The sequence below is a fragment of the Danio rerio genome, chromosome 12 (assembly GCF_049306965.1).
Source record: "Danio rerio strain Tuebingen ecotype United States chromosome 12, GRCz12tu, whole genome shotgun sequence".
Lineage (NCBI taxonomy): Eukaryota > Metazoa > Chordata > Actinopteri > Cypriniformes > Danionidae > Danio > Danio rerio.
The window spans coordinates 29,440,749-29,458,904 of NC_133187.1; the positions used below are offsets into that span (position 1 = coordinate 29,440,749).

At 37.4% G+C, this 18,156-nt stretch overlaps 1 protein-coding gene across 2 annotated transcripts in view; it reads left to right on the forward strand.

Moving 5' to 3' along the window:
* Window positions 1-18,156, forward strand: part of spata20 (spermatogenesis associated 20) — a 73,083-nt gene that overhangs the window by 358 nt on the left and 54,569 nt on the right. For both annotated transcript variants that reach the window (XM_073918539.1, XM_073918540.1), the window contains exons 2-12: window positions 1,186-1,323; window positions 3,449-3,513; window positions 3,591-3,745; window positions 3,834-3,977; window positions 5,183-5,384; window positions 5,629-5,759; window positions 5,856-5,960; window positions 8,094-8,168; window positions 8,765-8,977; window positions 10,861-11,053; window positions 12,061-12,229. In XM_073918539.1, coding sequence (XP_073774640.1) covers window positions 1,186-1,323; window positions 3,449-3,513; window positions 3,591-3,745; window positions 3,834-3,977; window positions 5,183-5,384; window positions 5,629-5,759; window positions 5,856-5,960; window positions 8,094-8,168; window positions 8,765-8,977; window positions 10,861-11,053; window positions 12,061-12,229 — 1,590 coding nt within the window. The remainder of the gene's footprint in view (window positions 1-1,185; window positions 1,324-3,448; window positions 3,514-3,590; window positions 3,746-3,833; window positions 3,978-5,182; window positions 5,385-5,628; window positions 5,760-5,855; window positions 5,961-8,093; window positions 8,169-8,764; window positions 8,978-10,860; window positions 11,054-12,060; window positions 12,230-18,156) is intronic.

Sequence of the window (18,156 nt, forward strand, 5' to 3'; positions counted from 1 at the left end):
AGCACTGCAGCTAACAGATCATGACTGAATGATTCAAACCCTAGTAAGCTGATGACGTCCACATATGCTTTCCATTGTACACATTTACGTTAATTAGGCTACATATTAAAAGATGAATGTCCTGATTAGCTTACAAAATTTTAGACAGTCCTTGTTTACACCCTGAACGTATGTTACTGTGAGCTTTTAACTGTTCCTCAAGTTTGTTTACAAATTAAAAACTGACATGCTTTTGCCTGAACTGCTTTGCTGGCTAGTTTAAGCAAGTCTTAGCCGGACAGACATTTGGAAAGTTTACCAGACTGAATTAAAACCAGGCTTGAACACCATTAAAAAGGTGGTTTAAGTTTGTTTTGTTTCAGCAAATATGCTTTAATTTGTATGCTTAAAAATAAACAGTGTAGATTTCATATGTATTTAGTTATGTATTTTATTTGTTTATTCATTTAATGATTTATTTATTTATGAATTTATTTATTTATTTATTTATAGTAATTCACTGGTTCCGTTTAAATTAAAGTTATCTGTAGTAGGGCTGGACAATATATCGTTTTAGCATCGATATTGCATGTGCATCCGCAATAGTCACATCGCAGAGATCTGCAATGTCGAGTCTGAATTATAGTTAACAAATTGTAGTTATTTACTGTATTTATACATAATTTATATGATTTATGCAACAACAAAAAAACCTTACTCAGAATTTTTGTCTTGTTTTGAGTTCAAATATCTACATTTTAAAGCAAAAACAAGATTATTTCACTTACCCCACTGGCAGATAATTTAGCTTGCTTAAAAAAACAAAAACAAAATAAACTCTTAATTTGGACTTATTTCTTCTGATGGTTAAAACCAAACAATATTTTGACTTGCTCTAAGAATATATTTGATATTTGGACTTAAATTAAAAAAAAAACATAAGAAAAGTATATTTTTTATTGTAATTAATCAATTTCTGTATCTGCATAGTGTTAGACTCCCCATTAAACTGTCAAATAGTGCTATTCAAACCATGTTGTGAAACTGTATTCACATTGCAATATTTATTACAGAAAAATAAATTATTGCACAATATCATATTTTTCCAATATCATGCAGCCCTAATCTATAGGAGCTTAGTGACACAGTCATAAAGCTTCATTAATGATTTGATTTACCAAAGCCATATTCTCTGATTGTTTTCAGGTTTTCTGGAGTGTTTTTCTTTAGCATGGCATCAGGAAGTGACAGTCCGGACAGACTAAAGACCCCAAAGTATACCAACCGCCTGAGTCAAGAAAAGTCCTCCTATCTTTTACAACATGCACACAACCCTGTGGACTGGTGAGGGTCTCTGAAATATTACATTGCACTGTATGATACAATGTCAATACCAACTCTTTGAAATTAAATGTATCGCTTCGGTGTCCTGGCCGAAGTCCCTCAATCGGTCCTTAAGATCATGGCCTCCCAATCATCCCCATCCTCTGAATTGGCTGTATCACTGTCTCTGCAATCTCCGAATAGCTGGTGTGTGGTGAGCGTACTGGCGTTGTTGTCCTGTGACTGCCTTTGCATCATCCAAGTGGATGCTGCACACTGGTGGTGGTGTGGAGAGACCCCCCTCATGACTGTGAAGCGCTTTGGGCGTATGGCCATTTACAATAAATGCGCTATATAAATACACATTACATTACATTCTGCTGCTTCTCTTTGACACCCTTCTGAAACACCACAACACCCCAATAAGGTGGCATGAGTTTTGAACTCTCAGACCTAACCGATAATATACTTAACACAAAACCGAGGCCTTGTTTGTCATTTGCCACGTAACTTTTACATCAACCACACAAGCCTTGAATAGAGGTTTCATATACCATGCTTTTTATTCTCAAATCTCAATGCCTCAGTTCAAATGCCACATCACTAGTGTAAAATGATCTTTAGATGAGCTTAAAATTACTCAGCTAATCATATTACTTTCATGTAATGACTTTAAATGTGCAGTTGGTGATTGTCTTCAGAAACATTTTAGTTGTGCTGGTGGAAAATCTCTTCACAGCCCAATATTAATGATTAAAATGAATGATCTAAATGTGTTTATATGTGTTATTATATTCTGGGTAAGGCATACAACTAAAAAAAATACATCTAATTAATTATTATCGGGCCAACATCTCCCATAATTTCGATAAGTAGCTCAAACTGTCTGTCAACAAATGCAGATTTGGGCCTTTGCTCATCTCTGTTCACGCATATCCGCCATTAGCGTGTGTACACGAGACAGTCACAGTCGCGTTTCAAATCAAATGCTGAATTGAAACATTTTAAACTCCTGAATCAATATTGGAGTTACTTTTGCATGCTGGAGGAAGGACAACACCATGGCTAAAGTATTTTTGTTAGACAGGTAATGTTCTGTTTTCAAACCATTTTAGCTTCACGCAGAGCTGATGCAGATGTTTTTGTTACAAATGTGTTACATGCACAGACGTGTTGTTCAGCCACTGAAATCTCCTGGTGAAAGATTGATGTGACTATTTTCAGTTTCATAAGGTCCTTTTTTAGCATCGATAATGCAGATTTTTATTTAGTTTCAAAACGAAACATCAGTAAATAGCACTATTCCACCTTGCCTGCATTACTGAGCTGAAGTTGCTTTTTTATTGGGTTATTTCTGAACAATGACAGCCTGTGATGTGCTCCTAATATTGTTGACCATGCTACTCTAAATATTCTCTTTGAAATAGCATGTATGTGTGGATTAGTAATAAGTGAAATTCCTGCAAGCCGCCGGGCCAACCACTACATAGGTTTCTTTTATTGGGTATTATTGGGTTGTCTGCTGTCGTGTCGCAGTTGGCGCATTTGCAATTTCAGGAGGCGGGGCTTTGAAACACAGTCCCTCCCCTGGCATCCAATGCTAATATGCTAACCGATTAGCATTTTGGCAGATCACTTACTGCACCTTTAAGCAAAAATGACCTAATTCAGTACATGAAATTTACTAACCGCAGTGCAACAACTTGCAAAATTAAACAAATAAGTGTATATTTCTACTTTTTTTAGTGCTGATTTTTTTTTCTCAGTGTATGGGTGCGTTTACCTATTGCCTCCTGTTTATTTTTCCTGCAAAAATGTATAGTGTTTTTGTGTTACAAGATTTTGTGTTACGTCTACAGGCTTTCACAGACAGAATGTTGAGGAACATTATGTTTTTTTAAGGTTTCATTATGAGGTTCACACATTGTAAAAAACAACACAAAAAAACAATAAATATATAATTTGAAAGGGGGCGGTGTGGTGGCGCAGTGGGTATCGCTGTTGCCTCACAGCAAGAAGGTGGCTGGTTCTAGCCTCGTCTGGGTCATTTAGCATTTCTGTGTGGAGTTTACATGTTCTCCCTGTGTTCGTGTGAGTTATATACATATTTTGCTTCATAATTTCCTTTGTATTTTCATTTTAACAGGTATCCATGGGGCCAAGAAGCCTTTGATAAAGCAAAATGTGAAGACAAGCCTATTTTTCTTTCAGGTAACGTAATATTATACTTGAAAATGTATCAAATGTACATTGACTGTTTTATCCCACAGTTTTATTACTGCTTATAGTGGGTTATTCCACCTGTCACTGGTGTCACGTAATGGAGAGGGAATCCTTTGAGGATGAAGAGATTGGAAAAATACTCAGCGACAACTTTGTATGTATAAAGGTGGACAGAGAAGAGAGACCTGACGTGGACAAAGTTTATATGACATTTGTGCAGGTACGAGCTAGTTGAATTCACTGTGGTCAGTGCTGTAGCTTTAAAAGTGGCAAGCATTATTTAAATGAAGTGAATAAATTCTGCCCAGGCAACCAGTGGTGGAGGAGGCTGGCCAATGAGTGTGTGGCTCACACCAGATCTTAAACCATTCATAGGTGGCACATACTTCCCACCCAGAGACAGTGGAAGAAGACCTGGACTGAAAACTGTGCTGTTACGGATAATAGAGCAAGTAAGAGCTGAGACTCTTATTAATATTTTAATTAGATAATTTTTTGACTCGGGCGAGGCAGTGGTGCAGTAGGTAGTGCTGTCGCCTCACAGCAAGAAGGTCGCTGGTTCGAACCTCGGCTCAGTTGCCGTTTCTGTGTGGAGTTTGCATGTTCTCCCTGCCTTCGCGTGAGTTTCCTCCGGGTGCTCCGGTTTCCCCCACAGTCCAAAGCCATGTAGTACAGGTGAATTGGGTAGGCTAAATTCTCCATAGTGTATGAGTGTGTGTGGATGTTTTACCGGAGATGTGTTGCGGCTGGGAGGGCATCGGCTGCGTAAAAACTTGCTAGATAAGTTGGCGGTTCATTCAGCTGTGGTGACCCCGGATTAATAAAGGGACTAAGCCGACTAGAAAATGAATGAAAGAATGAATTTCTTGACTCCCATTGAGTGGTGGCACTCGGCAAGGGCAGGAATTTTCCAGTAGTTCCAGTAGCCACAAGAGGGTGCTAATAGCTATATGGAGAAGTGCAATAATTAATACTTTTTTTGTATTTTTACTTGGTTCTAATATCAGGTATTGTTATTAAAACAACAACATCATTTACCAAATTGGAAATTGTTTCTATTTTGTATTCTATGAACAGGTTTACAAATGTAACACCAGTATTAAAATGATCAAATTAATAGAAACTACTTATTTGCCATAGAGTATTTAATATATACTCTTTTATAAATGTTTTTAATTAATTCATATTTAAATTGTGATCCTGGTATCTTGGAAAAAATGGATCACTGGTTCTGCTAAAAATTAAGCAACACAACCTTTATCATAATACTTTATAATAATTCATTCATTCATTCATTTTCCTTTGGCTTAGTTCCTTTATTCATCCAGGTTCGCCACAGCAGAATGAACTGCCAACTTACCCAGCAAATGTTTTACACGGCGGAAGCCTTTCCAGCTGCAACCCACACACATACACTAAGGCCAATTTAGTTTATTCAGTTCACCTAAAGCGCATATCTTTGGACTGTGGGGGAAACCGGAGCACCTGGGGGAAACAAATACGAACATGGGGAGAACATGCAAACTCCACACAGGCCGTGCCGGAACTCGAACCAGTGACCTTCTTGCTGTGAGGTGACAGTGCTAACCACTGAGCCAGCAGTCTGCCACTTCATAATAATACCTAGTTAATAGTACCTTCATACTGTGTGTTTTAGTGGCAGACTAATCGAGAAACCCTAGAGTCCAGTGGAGAGAGAGTACTAGAAGCTCTCAGGAAGGGGACGGCAATATCTGCCAGCCCTGGAGAAACTCTTCCACCCGGTCCAGATGTTGCCAACAGATGTTACCAACAGCTGGCACACTCTTATGAGGAAGAATATGGGGGTTTTCGAGAGGCACCGAAATTCCCTTCACCAGGTAAACAAACACTATGATGAATTGAAAGGATTTATCATTAAAGCTTGTACAGTATTTGCAAGCATGTATATTGGGATGCAGAGTGTGAGCTTGAACAGATCTTCATTAAATATGTCCATTAGTTAGAAGAGAGTCACTAAGAGATTAAACACAACATCCTGTTGTTGACCACCTGTTTTGTGAGTTAATTACCTGTCACAAGTACATTAATAATGTAAAATGTCCTTTTTCGCTCTTTCTACAGTGAACCTGAAGTTCCTGATGTCATTTTGGGCAGTAAACCGTTCTAGTTCTGAGGGAGCAGAAGCGCTGCAAATGGCTCTTCACACTCTCCGAATGATGGCACTAGGGGGCATTCATGACCATGTGGCACAAGTGAGATGCGGAATTTGTATTTAGAACCTGGCTTAAATTTATCAAATGGAGTTAAGAGTTACATAACCAAACACACAATGGTTTTTCTGCTTTTAGGGCTTCCACAGATACTCCACAGACTCCTCCTGGCATGTTCCTCACTTTGAAAAGATGTTATACGATCAAGGCCAACTTGCTGTGGCATATATCACTGCTTACCAGGTGAGAATATGTGTGTATTTACAGATAACATATTTAAATATGTAATGCATACCCTTTGCATCTGATCTTATTTGATGATCAACTTTGTCCAGAAAGCATTTGTAGATAGGATTAGAACTTGTGTTAAACAAAAACGGACAACTTAAAGGGATAGTTCACCCAAAATTAAAATTCTGCAATTATTTATTCATCTTTCACTTGTCTTAAACCTGTTTGAGTTTCTTTTTTCATTGAACACAAAGAGTGATATATCTTTGGTTGAACTATCGCTTTAGCTAGCTACACCTAACTCATACTGGGTTTAACACACCTTTTTCTTCAGAAATGCTTTAAGTTTTTGTGGTATAGATTTTTTTTTGTGGTATAATTTTAGACAGCAAGGTGCTGTAATGTCATGATGACATAAAATCATCATGCAGTTCTGCAGGATTTTGGCTGCACATCCATTATACAAATCTCCTGTTTCTTCCACACCCCAAAGGTGCTTTCTGGATTGTGGTCTGTGATGGTGGAGGTCAATTGAGCATAGTAGTATACTAACTGTCATATTCAACAAACCAATTTGAGATGATGCGAGCTTTATGACATGTTAAACTGCTTTATACTTCTGGAAGTAATCATCACAACATGAGTACACAGTGGTCTGGGTATGGTCCGCAACAATACTCATTTTGATCAATATAATGAACCATAACATATTTGAATGTAGGGATGCAGCTGGATAGTATTAGCCTAAACTGTTGAAGGCAAGATGGATTTATGCACTCATGTTGTTTATGTCCAGTTCTCATCATGTCAAAGGAGCAATAAACATCTTCTGAATCTTCAGATCTGAAAAAAACATTTGGAATCTTCCAATTATGATAAGCCAGTACCTCAGTTTCCCGATCATAGCCAATACTAGTGACACCTGGTGTGGTTTTCTGCTTTTTTGCTGTTAATCTGCTTCAAGGCTTGACATGTTTTGGGTTCAGAAATGCTCTTCTGCAGTCCTCAGTTGTAATTTAATTACCTTTCTTTAAACTCAAATCAGTCTGAACATTCTCTTTTGACCCCTTTGGGTGTGAATGAAAATCTTGGTAAATCAGCAGTTTCTAATTCTGATAAGGCCCAAATTTGCAACTCAGCCACAAGTGGGTGGGACTTGAGCTCCAAGTGGGCTGTACAAACCTCCTGGAGTTTTCGTTGATTTTTTATTGTCTTGTACATGACATGGTGTCCAATTCCAATGTTTTTTTTATTAACGTGTACACCTACCACATGCCTAAGCCCAACTTCAGAGTAACCCATACCTGCCAATACTCCCGGTTTTTCCTGGGAGTCTCCCATATTTTAGATCTCTCATCACCCTATTGTTTTGTGAGTTCTCCTGGAGAACTCCCATAATTTCTAGCCCCAACTCGGTGCATAGTACAGTTACTTAGATGTGTTAATCCGACACCTCACCCCCAACGTCTAGACCCCCCACCCCCCCCAATAACCCGTTTGTGTTTTATTAAAGTCTTCACCAGGGGTCCATCAACACACCTGCCTGGAAGTTTTTAGTATACCTAGAAAAAGTTTGATTAGCTGGTTCAGGTGTGTTTGATTGGGGTTATAACTAAAATATGCAGGACACCATCCCTCCAGGACTGAGTTTGGACACCCCTGGTCTACACCTACACCTACCACAATCCTAAACCTAACCTCAGAGTAATTTGCTGTGTTTCATTAACATCTACACCTACCACAACGCTAAACCCAACCTACATGTGTTGTAAGTCCCTCCCACTTGAAAGTCACTCAACCTGTTTGCAGTGTAACTCCCTCCCGCTTGGAGTTTTCTGGGCTGCAGTGATACCTAGTTGTATCTGGAACCAACAGCCATAGCATGTTTAAAGACACGAAAATTACCCCTTTACCGTGACAATGTTTACCAATTTAAATGCATTGAGTTGCTGCCATGTAATTTGCTTGTTTTGGCATTCGGGTTAACAAGCAGTTGGATAAAGTGTGCGATTAGAGTTTATTGTTTATTATCTAGTTCTGAGTTACAATTAATTTAAGAGTCATATAATGAATCAACTGCCTTTTTCTAGTCATATATGTGTCATTGACTGGCTGTGGTGTTATTATCGCTGTTGATCTCTGCAGGTGTCTGGGGAGCAACTATTTGCAGATGTGGCTCGTGACGTGTTGCTTTATGTCTCCAGAGACCTAAGCGATAAGGTGAGTCGTCTTCTCCCTCATTAGATCCCATACTTGGCATCATTCATGCTGAATCAGCACCAGCCCACAAAAGCACTGAAAGATTTCCCAGGTCAGAGCCATTTTGAGGTCAAACTTTCTAATATCCAGCAAAGCACCAGCCATCTTTGATGATGAATGAATTGGCCCAATTAAAACATCTATAAACATAAGTATCTATGATTATAAGATTTATGGAGTGATTTATATATCAACATAGAATACCTAGGACCTTATTTTTCTACGCTTGTATTGGCTGTAATATTTTATAGGTCTGTGTTTCCTCTTTAAAACCCCATCTTACACCAAAAAAAATGTTGGTAGTAAAGTGGCTAAAAACGTAGCATTTTCTTTGGACTATATAAATCATACCTTATTATATTTTAAACATCAACTAGAAGTGTTATTTGCTGAGCTCATGTGCAGGAACATGTTTGAAGTTTTGTAACTGGAGAACTTTTTTTGCCGAGAAGTAATTACTCCATGAAGAAACCACAACATATCTTTGAAAACAGCCTACAAGTGGCAAAAAGTAAATAAAGCAGATTTGATTTTGAGCATTGTGCTGCCCTCTGCAGTCTGGCGGCTTCTATAGCGCTGAGGATGCAGATTCCTTTCCCACAGTGGAGTCCACAGAGAAGAGAGAGGGAGCGTTTTGTGTGTGGACAGCAGGAGAGATCAGAGAGCTGCTTCCTGATATCGTGGAAGGCGCCACAGGAGGTGCAACACAGGCGGATATCTTCATGCATCATTATGGTGTGAAAGAGCAAGGCAACGTGGATCCCGCTCAGGTTTGGGGAGATGAAGTTTTTATGAGAGCCAGATTCTTTTGATCCAACTTTCACTAATTCTTGGCTACAACAGTAAAAGAGAAATACATGGAATAATTCTGTAGATCCATTTGACTAGCACGTTTAAAGGTATAAAGTTATGTTTATTGGAAATATCCTGTTAAAAAATTTACTTATAATAATCAACTATTATTTAAAAAGAAATTTTTTTCAAATGTCACTATCATTAGGGCAAAAATATACCTTGTTATTAAAAGTAGTTAAACAAGATGCATACTAGTACTTGGAGAATTATGAAATTAAAGCACATTTCAAACAAACACCCCTTGTATAAGAATGTTTCTGGTTAAATTTGTAGCCTATGTAGCAAAAACTTGACTATAGCTTCAGTATATAAAGTACATATGAGTTTTATATTTTTGTCTGTGGATGTTTGGAAAGTTTTAGAATTTTGTCTTGTTCTTTTGTAGCAAATCAGAATTTATTTTCCCATGAAACAAATCATTCATAAGCCACACTCAGGCTCAGCCTGCCTGTAACAGTAGTCATGCAGAAAACTCTTCTTATTGGTCAAGCTATAAAGTGTTTGACAGATTAAAGCAGACTGCTTTTAAACATTTGATGGTGAATGGCTTTGCATTTTTGGTATTTTAAATATTTTTGGGGAAGATAATAATATACTCCATATTAATCATCAGAATTTACCAACTTCATTTTAACAACAAATATTCATATTCAAAGCTTGGGTAGTAATTGGGTGAAGAATTTGTTAAAGTGTAGTTGTGCCTAAAATTGATACTACATTTGTTCTGAAACTTATTTTGTGACTGTTTCATTTATTATTAATGTGGGTAGTATGAGTGAGTCATGTTGTCACTATTATGTGACCTACCAATGACAATTTTGGCCCCTAACTCCTTTTGTGCGGTTTGGTATTCATAAAATGTGCATTTCAAAATCCTGATAATTTTTGGCAAAAAAAGGTCATTTTTGGTGCTAAGTTTGAGTTTCAACAAGTTCTGAATGATCTTTTAAGTATTTGCGGCTTTTATTAGAACTTGTGAGGTATAAAACCAACAATATATGACCATATATAATTATATAATCATATATAATTCACAGTGTATCTATGTTGTGTTTACAAAGAGTTGAAAAAGTTTCAAAAGTTCATACTTAGCTGATGATTGATAATAAAGCTTGTTTGGCATGCTGTCCCGGAAAAGAGACCTGAGCTTATGAGATCCTCAAGCCCTGGGCTCCCTCCCGTTTGCAGGGCGAGAAGGGAGTTTAAGCTCAGGTAGATCTCGATGAACTCCCCTGACTTATTTCTGGCTAAATACAGATATATGATGGCTAAGATCTTCAAGAAACTGAGATAAGAAAACTCTGGTTATTTGTAGTGAGTTAGGAATCATCTGATTGGTGAATCAATCATGAGCTGATGCGGGACCGGCTGTGAACAATCATACGCACGTGATCCTCTCAAAATTATTTATTAATAATCTTCACTTGATTGAAAAGTGATCATTCAGTTGTAAAACAAGACTAAAAAAATTTGTAAATAGTTTTTTTTTTTTTTTTTACAGAAACCTTGCTACTATCTACTTAATATCACAAACAGTTTAAGGGATTTAGGTCACATTATGATATAGAAAATAGTAATTAAAATGTAGGTAATGAAGACCTCGGACAAGTCTTGATTAATAAACTAAATTAGATGATTAAAGTGTGCAAAAAAGTATATATAGGTAACAGTTATAATTACCAAAGCAGATTTTATGATGCATATTTGTGTTTAATATCTGAATTGACTTTTAATAATCATTCAAATTATCCAATATATTACAGATATTTGATTTTTGAGTTATTGGTGTTTTTTGTAGGACCCCCACGGAGAGCTGCAGGGTCAAAATGTGCTGATTGTGCGTTACTCAGTGGAGCTCACCGCTGCTCACTTTGGCATCAGTGTGAACAGGCTGTCCGAGCTGCTGTCCGAAGCCAGAGCCAAGCTGGCCGAGGTGCGGAGAGCTCGCCCACCTCCTCACCTAGACACCAAAATGCTAGCTTCCTGGAACGGTAAGTTTCCTGCATTCTGATTGGAAGAAAGCATATGTGTCATTCCCTAACATACTCCTGGAAATCCCAGAGCGCTGAACCGGGAAAAGACTCTAATTAGAGTTAATTGCATTTCGTAGAGTTTTGAAATGGAAACAGCTATCAATTAATCAATAAAAGGCTGCGGCTTATTGAAAATTTGCAACGCTTGCATCCCCTGAAGCTATACCTTCTCCTTTCCAATCCTTACAGTTTTATTGATTTTGTTTGGAACAAAATCCCATGTTCGACATAAGCTCCTTAATTTATTTTTATTATTATTATTTTTGAAACAGGGTTTGTTTTAATAGCAACATTATAATGCTAAAGTTCTTTCACATGGTGCTTAGATGTGTTGCCAGGCCTTTAAAAGCCCACCGAAGGGACCTCTGGGTTGTGGTCTTTGCCCTCGTTGTCTTTAATGACAGGATATCAAAGCCTTTGCAGGGTGCCAAGGCCCCTTTAGAGCACTGGCTGACAAAAGCGCTCAAAGAATAGTGACTAATGAGCTGATATCTTAATTAAAGAAAGCCTGAGACATTGTTTAATGAAACCGTTCCTTCCAGAGCTACGCTCCATTACATTCTTAATTCCTACCGACTGAATATTGCTACCTGCAGAGTAACCCTTCACATTAATCAAACCTGATAGGCCCACTTGCATAGCCGTGAGACATGTCAGGCGCACAGAGCTCTGACAGGACTATTGTTAGTTATCCCTGGCCCTCTGAACACATTGTACTTTAGATCTTATATTCTCAATCTCCTCTTTTAAAACCCCTCTGCCTTTTCTGGCACCTATTGGACTTTAAACAAAATGTTTTTAGCTCTTGCTTACACTCCGAGAAATAGAAGTTGTCCTGGGAGTTTGTTTGCTCGCATATTTTTGCTGGAGAAACCACAGGCAGAAACTTGCTTTCTAAATTTAACACGGTCAGGTTTTTCAATGCATATAATCTGTGTCCATTATCTTTTCTTTTGGTTGGTCAGGGCTGATGTTGTCTGGGTTTGCTCGAGTCGGAGCTGTTCTGGGTGACAAAGCTCTGCTGGATAGAGCTGAGCGAGCAGCTTGTTTTCTCCAAGATCACCTGTGGGACGAAGACGGACAGAGGATTCTCCATTCCTGTTACCGTGGAAATAACATGGAGGTGGAGCAAGTGTAAGAAACAATTCTGGCTGTCTTAAAAAAATATGATGCATCCAGCCTGCAATAGCACTGAGGCTGACAAAAAAACAATAGTTGTGGGTTGTTTTGTTAGCAGGCTTCCATCAAATTATAAAAGGGAGAATTTGAGAATAATGATATGATGTTTAAAGTGCCCTTATTATTCTTTTACAGATACATTATATATATAGATTATATAGATACATTATATAGATACATTTATATATATATATATATATATATATATATATATATATATATATATATATATATATATATATATATATATATATATTTATATATATATATTTATATTTATATTTTATTTTGAAATATAGCTGTGTATGAATGTAAAAGGTGTGCAAAGTTTCTAAGATCCAATGGTGGTATCTAAAGCCCTGTTCACACTGAGATTATAAGATTTCAGCCACGATTTTGTTATCTGAGACAAATTTGGGAAATCCTAAACGATTCCTGAAATCCTTGGCTAGAATCTGTGGTCTTTGATCATTGGTTAGACATGTACACAGGCAGCCGCTTAATGCTCGTTGTGATCAGATTTTCCCTCCAATTAAGTTTTGGCAGTGTTAGAAGATGCTTTCCTGCAGTGTGACAACAGCAGCGATGAGTGTCAATCCAAGAACCAATAGGAGCGCAGAATCTGCTGACGCAAATCAAACGAGGAAATGGGAAAATGTCGAAACTGTTTTTTTCTTCCTGGTTTTATTATTGAGGCATGCTGTGTTTAAAATTGCCGCTACAGATTGTTTATGTTTTCTGCGAGGAATCATTTTAGAACGCATGATAGTGAAAGTGTCAAAGGTAAATGATGCCAAACTCTGACATACTACAATCGTTCAGGATTATAAAAAAAACTCACAGTGTGAGCCAGCCTTGAGTAGGGTTGTATCAAATCTACATAATGTCAGGTTTGTGGCATGTGTACAAACAATAGTGTTAGCTGAAGACTAGAATTGTAGATATTGTGAGAAAAGAGTTAATGCTGGGTTGTGTAATATCTGAAATGTAAAGTTTTTTGACTTTGGAGGGATGTAAACATAGTAAGATACCCCTAAAACGAAACAAAAAAAACCAGATCTTTAAAGGGGTGTTCCACTACGATATAATATTTTAAACTTTAGTTGATGTGTAATGTAGCTGTGTGAACATAAACAACATCTGAATGTAATACTCTCAAAGTGTAATGCAAATGGGGACATTGGCTTTTACAGAGTTAGCTTAACAGCGAATGAAGTTTGGGCACTACAAAAAAATATATCCGGGCTAGTGAGATCGCAAACACTTCAGATTATGCGCAGTTACTACACGCATACACTCCGCACAGCTAAGAGGTATGGCCAGAGGTGCTGTAATGTTATAGAAGTGAAAGCTAAAATGACATCCAAATGCTGCTATTTCCACATAGATTGTTCTGTTTCTTTATTTGGGCTTCCAAAGGACATGAAACAAAGAGAGAAGTGCTTATAATTTAATTTTATTTATGTTCCTGAGAATTATAAAAAAGATGTCTAGCATTAACGTATGTTGTAGCAAGGATGTAAACAAAGGGAAATACTGTTTGGCGCCACTAACAATTCAGCTAAAAATTCATATTTATATGTCAAACCCATGTAAACACCCACAATCTTCACCAGCGCTGCAGTGTCTCTCTGTGTGGCTGTTCTCCCTGCGATCTACATCTCAAATAATGAACTCCCAAAAGATATATGAACCTTTCATATTGCTTACACATGCTTATTCCGAATATACTGTATGTGAAAGACACTTATCAGATTTTATTTTAGAAGGAGGCATGAGGTTCATCCTTTTCATTTTCTGTCTGATTCAGGCTCAAACTGATATGGCTTACAGCATCTCTTTTTTTTCTGGTGACGTGAAGCCGATCTGCGAATCACAGCATATTATGTTAGCTGACCAATCAGAGCCACTTGAGGACGGGCCTTTTGGAAGAACTAGGAAATATGACAGTATTTTTCATGTTAGCAGAGTAGCTGGATGTAGTCAATGTAAGATAAATGAAAAAAATAATGTGATTTTTTTTACAAATGCAGCATGCACACGTTGCTTTGCGTCTTATAAACACAACCATGCCTTAAAAATACACTCTGGACCACCCCTTTAAACACAATAATAATAATAATAATAATAATAATAATAATAATAATAATAAGGGCACTTTATCTAAAAAAAATTTTTTTTATAAGAATGAAGTCCTACGACAAGTAGAAATGTTGTTCATTGAAGTAAAGGTAAACTAAAACCGAAAGAAAACACAACATATGAGCTCTGATTATGATAATTATGAGGATATGTGCCTTATAAAACTAACAGTGGGCCAGTAAAACTAGCACAAGTTCTGTCTAGCTTCCAGGTCTTAATTGCCTTGGCACATATCCTGCAAATGTAGAAATGACCCAGAATCAGCACAATACAAAGCGCTTCACATATGAAATCTCCCATAGATGTGCACACAACTTCCCTGGCCTCATTCTTGGGCTAACCTCTCATTTGTACCTCCCATTACCACTCTGTGTCAGCACATCGGTCATCCCACCATGCTGAGTGTGCTTTCCAACCCACACATCATTCATCACTGATCTAAACTGGCTGTATTTCGCATCGTCGTTATGAACTTTGAGTTTTCAGCAAATGGAATAATGAAGAAATAACTTTATTGTGATGTCATAATCAGGAACACTCCCTCTGTAGTCATTTGATTGGCTTTTGTACACTGTAAAAAATGGGGTCCACACAATCGATTTGTGTTGGGACAACATAAGGGAATCAAGGTAACTTATTAGTTTTTACAAATTTATGCAGATTGAATACAAAATAATGAAGCTCCCCCCCATAAAGATAACTTTATGACAAACACAGTGCATAAAATAAAGACAGAATGTGGCGGACAGTTGAGTACCTGGGAATGGATTCAGTGGCTGGCGCATCTCTGCCTTGCTGCTGCTTGGTGTGTGTGTCCATACATATGCCGTAGCCTACTGGGCAGATTATAACAGAAATTAAGGTCCGCTTGCATTCTGTTTCTTCAACACGTCAACGCAGCCGCCATCTATCATAATGTTTATAGGTAGGCTACTGCCAGTCTCTGTTCAGGATTTGTTTACGTAGATGAATGTGTGATCACAAGCGATGCATCAAAATTCCACTGATTTCCTGAAATAAATTTACATTTCGAGGTAATTATAGTGCAGCTCTAAGAATGAGCTGAACTCTCCTAGTATTGGATGATTACAATAGTCAGAATATTCCTCTTTCTTTTTCTACTTTGAAGAAGAGAGAAGAGAACAAAGTTAAATTGACTCTGAAATGTTTTGCGTTGTTTGGTAATAGATTAATTAATGCGTATTGGACTCAGTGTGCTTAGTTTGTTTACGTGACGAATGTTTCGCATATGAACTAAAAAAAACGCATCTGAAAATTTCGGACTTCAGTGTGCAAAAACCTTTTACTCTGCAGCGCGAGTTTTCTCCATCGAGTCTATCATAGGTCAGCTATGTGATAACTGCACATTAAAGACTGTAACCTCGGCCGTTTATCTGTGTCCGCGTCACTCATTGATGAATAACGTCAGAGCCGCGCTAACCATTAGAGCCAATCGCAGCCCTTTCTGTTGACTCGACAACACTCAAAATGCAAGCAGGATAATATTTATATATATTTATTTACTATAAATGCTCATGTTGTTCTGTGCATGTGCTTGAGTTTTGTTTGATATAATTTATTTAGTAGAATTTAGTAAACTGTATATATTTTCTTAATTTGTCATGACAACTGACAACTTTATTGAAAAAAATGGTTTTAAATAAAAATAAGCATAGAGTAGCGTTCTGTGATTATGCTTCTTTGGTGCTGTTAAAACCACCACATCAAACCTGCAGCTCTATGAAATTATAGTAAATCACATTTTAAATAGCAATTTTGATTAGATAAATCACAATTCGATTTTTTTCTCCAAATCGTGCAGCCCAAATTCCTTACATTTACAGTTGAATGGATTTCTGGGGGAAAAAATGCTGTCACACTTTGATTTGATGGCCCGTTTGTTGAATTCATGTTACATTGCATCTACATTTCAACTAATTCTCGTAAGATTATAAGTAGACTTTTAGGTTGGGGATAGGGTTGAGGTTGGTGTAAGTTGACATGTACTTGCAAAGTTTCTTATAGTCAGTTAAAAGTCTGTTGAAGGAGCAGTATCAGCAGATATTAGACAGACAGCCTACTAATACTCAAATAGACCATCAACATAAAGTGTTACCAAAATTGCAATTTTCAACTCTTAACAGTGTGAAGGCTGAAGCTTTCAAGTTTAGTTTAATAAAAGAGGCAAAATTGTCCATGTGAAATCCAACAAAAGATCTGTGAGAAATTGAGTAAAATTTACCCTCCTGTGAGCTGTTGAGTCATTGAGTTAAACCAAATCAGTGGGATTCTGAATCAGACCGATTTTTGTTAACTCAAAAGAAGGATTCATTCACAAATCAGACAAAACTACTCCTTTCGTGACATCTGAATTTGAGAGTTTCATTGAATAATGGCTTAACATTGACTGTTTCTCACTCGGAGCTATCATATGACTTGGAACATTGTGTGTGTAGTGAGTCATATAGACTGCATTTATTATACTTTTATGGTGCTTTTTGGAGCTTGAAAGCTTTTACTTCATTGTAATTGCTTGGATAAGAGTATGGAAAACAGCCTTTTCTTTTGTCTTCTGCAGAAGAAAGTAAGTCATGTGGGTTTGGAACGACATGAAGGTCCGTAAATGATGACAGAATATTCATTTTGGGAGCGATCTAATCCCTTAAGGAGCCCCGTGCCATGCAGTGAAAACGTTTAGAGAGAAATCTGGCGTTGATGTTTGATAAGAACGAGACGGGTTACCTGTATGTTGTAGTTTTCAAATGGAATTAGGGGTCTTTTATTGTAATAGAAGAAATATGCTATAGTATCAGGGCCAGGTACAAATTTAGTGCCAGGTGAATTATTCATGAACCATCCAGTGGCAGTGCTGTTATTCCAAAGAATGTGGCAAATGGTCCAAATCTTGTTCTGCTGGATAAAACTCATTGCGAGTAGATCTATCAGTTTGAAACAAGAAGCCTTTTGGCTCCTTAGATAGATAGATAGATAGATAGATAGACAGACAGACAGACAGACAGACAGACAGACAGACAGACAGACAGACAGACAGACAGACAGACAGACAGATAGACAGATAGATAGATAGATAGATAGATAGATAGATAGATAGATAGATAGATAGATAGATAGATAGATAGATAGATAGATAGATTTTTTATAGTTTCGTTCTCCTGACGCGTTTCTGTGGAAGGTATGACGTGGCTTTGCTGCACTTTGAAGAGACTCTATCAACTGGTGAGAAAACAGAAAATGAACAAGGAGGGAATGGAAAAATCCTGTGAGAGCTGTTCATTAAAAATTGACTGGCAGGCTGATTTGTTTTGTTGTCTCACTAAGGTAAAAAAGCCTGAAATGGAGGGGTCATATTTTTCTCTGAACCCATAAACTCTGCTGTGGGTTGAGAATATCTAAGTAGAAACTTTCTTTTTGATTCAGTAAAGAGCCAGTTATCACAGTCCAGATTGCCCCAGATACTTGCTACCACAAGAACTCAAAGGTATATACTGTAGTCGCCTAGATGTGTCTTATCTGGGACACATTAATAGCAGATTAAGACCTGTACAGCACAGATCCGCTTTGTTCACATGCAATTAGCCACACAAATACTGGTATAAATAGGGTCTAAATGTTTTCGTTTTGTCAACTTTTAACCAAGGAAGTAGAGGTAGAGGTAAAACTAAAAAAGTGATTACAGTGTTTTTCAACTGCTAACAAGCATTGTGCAATACTGAAGCCAC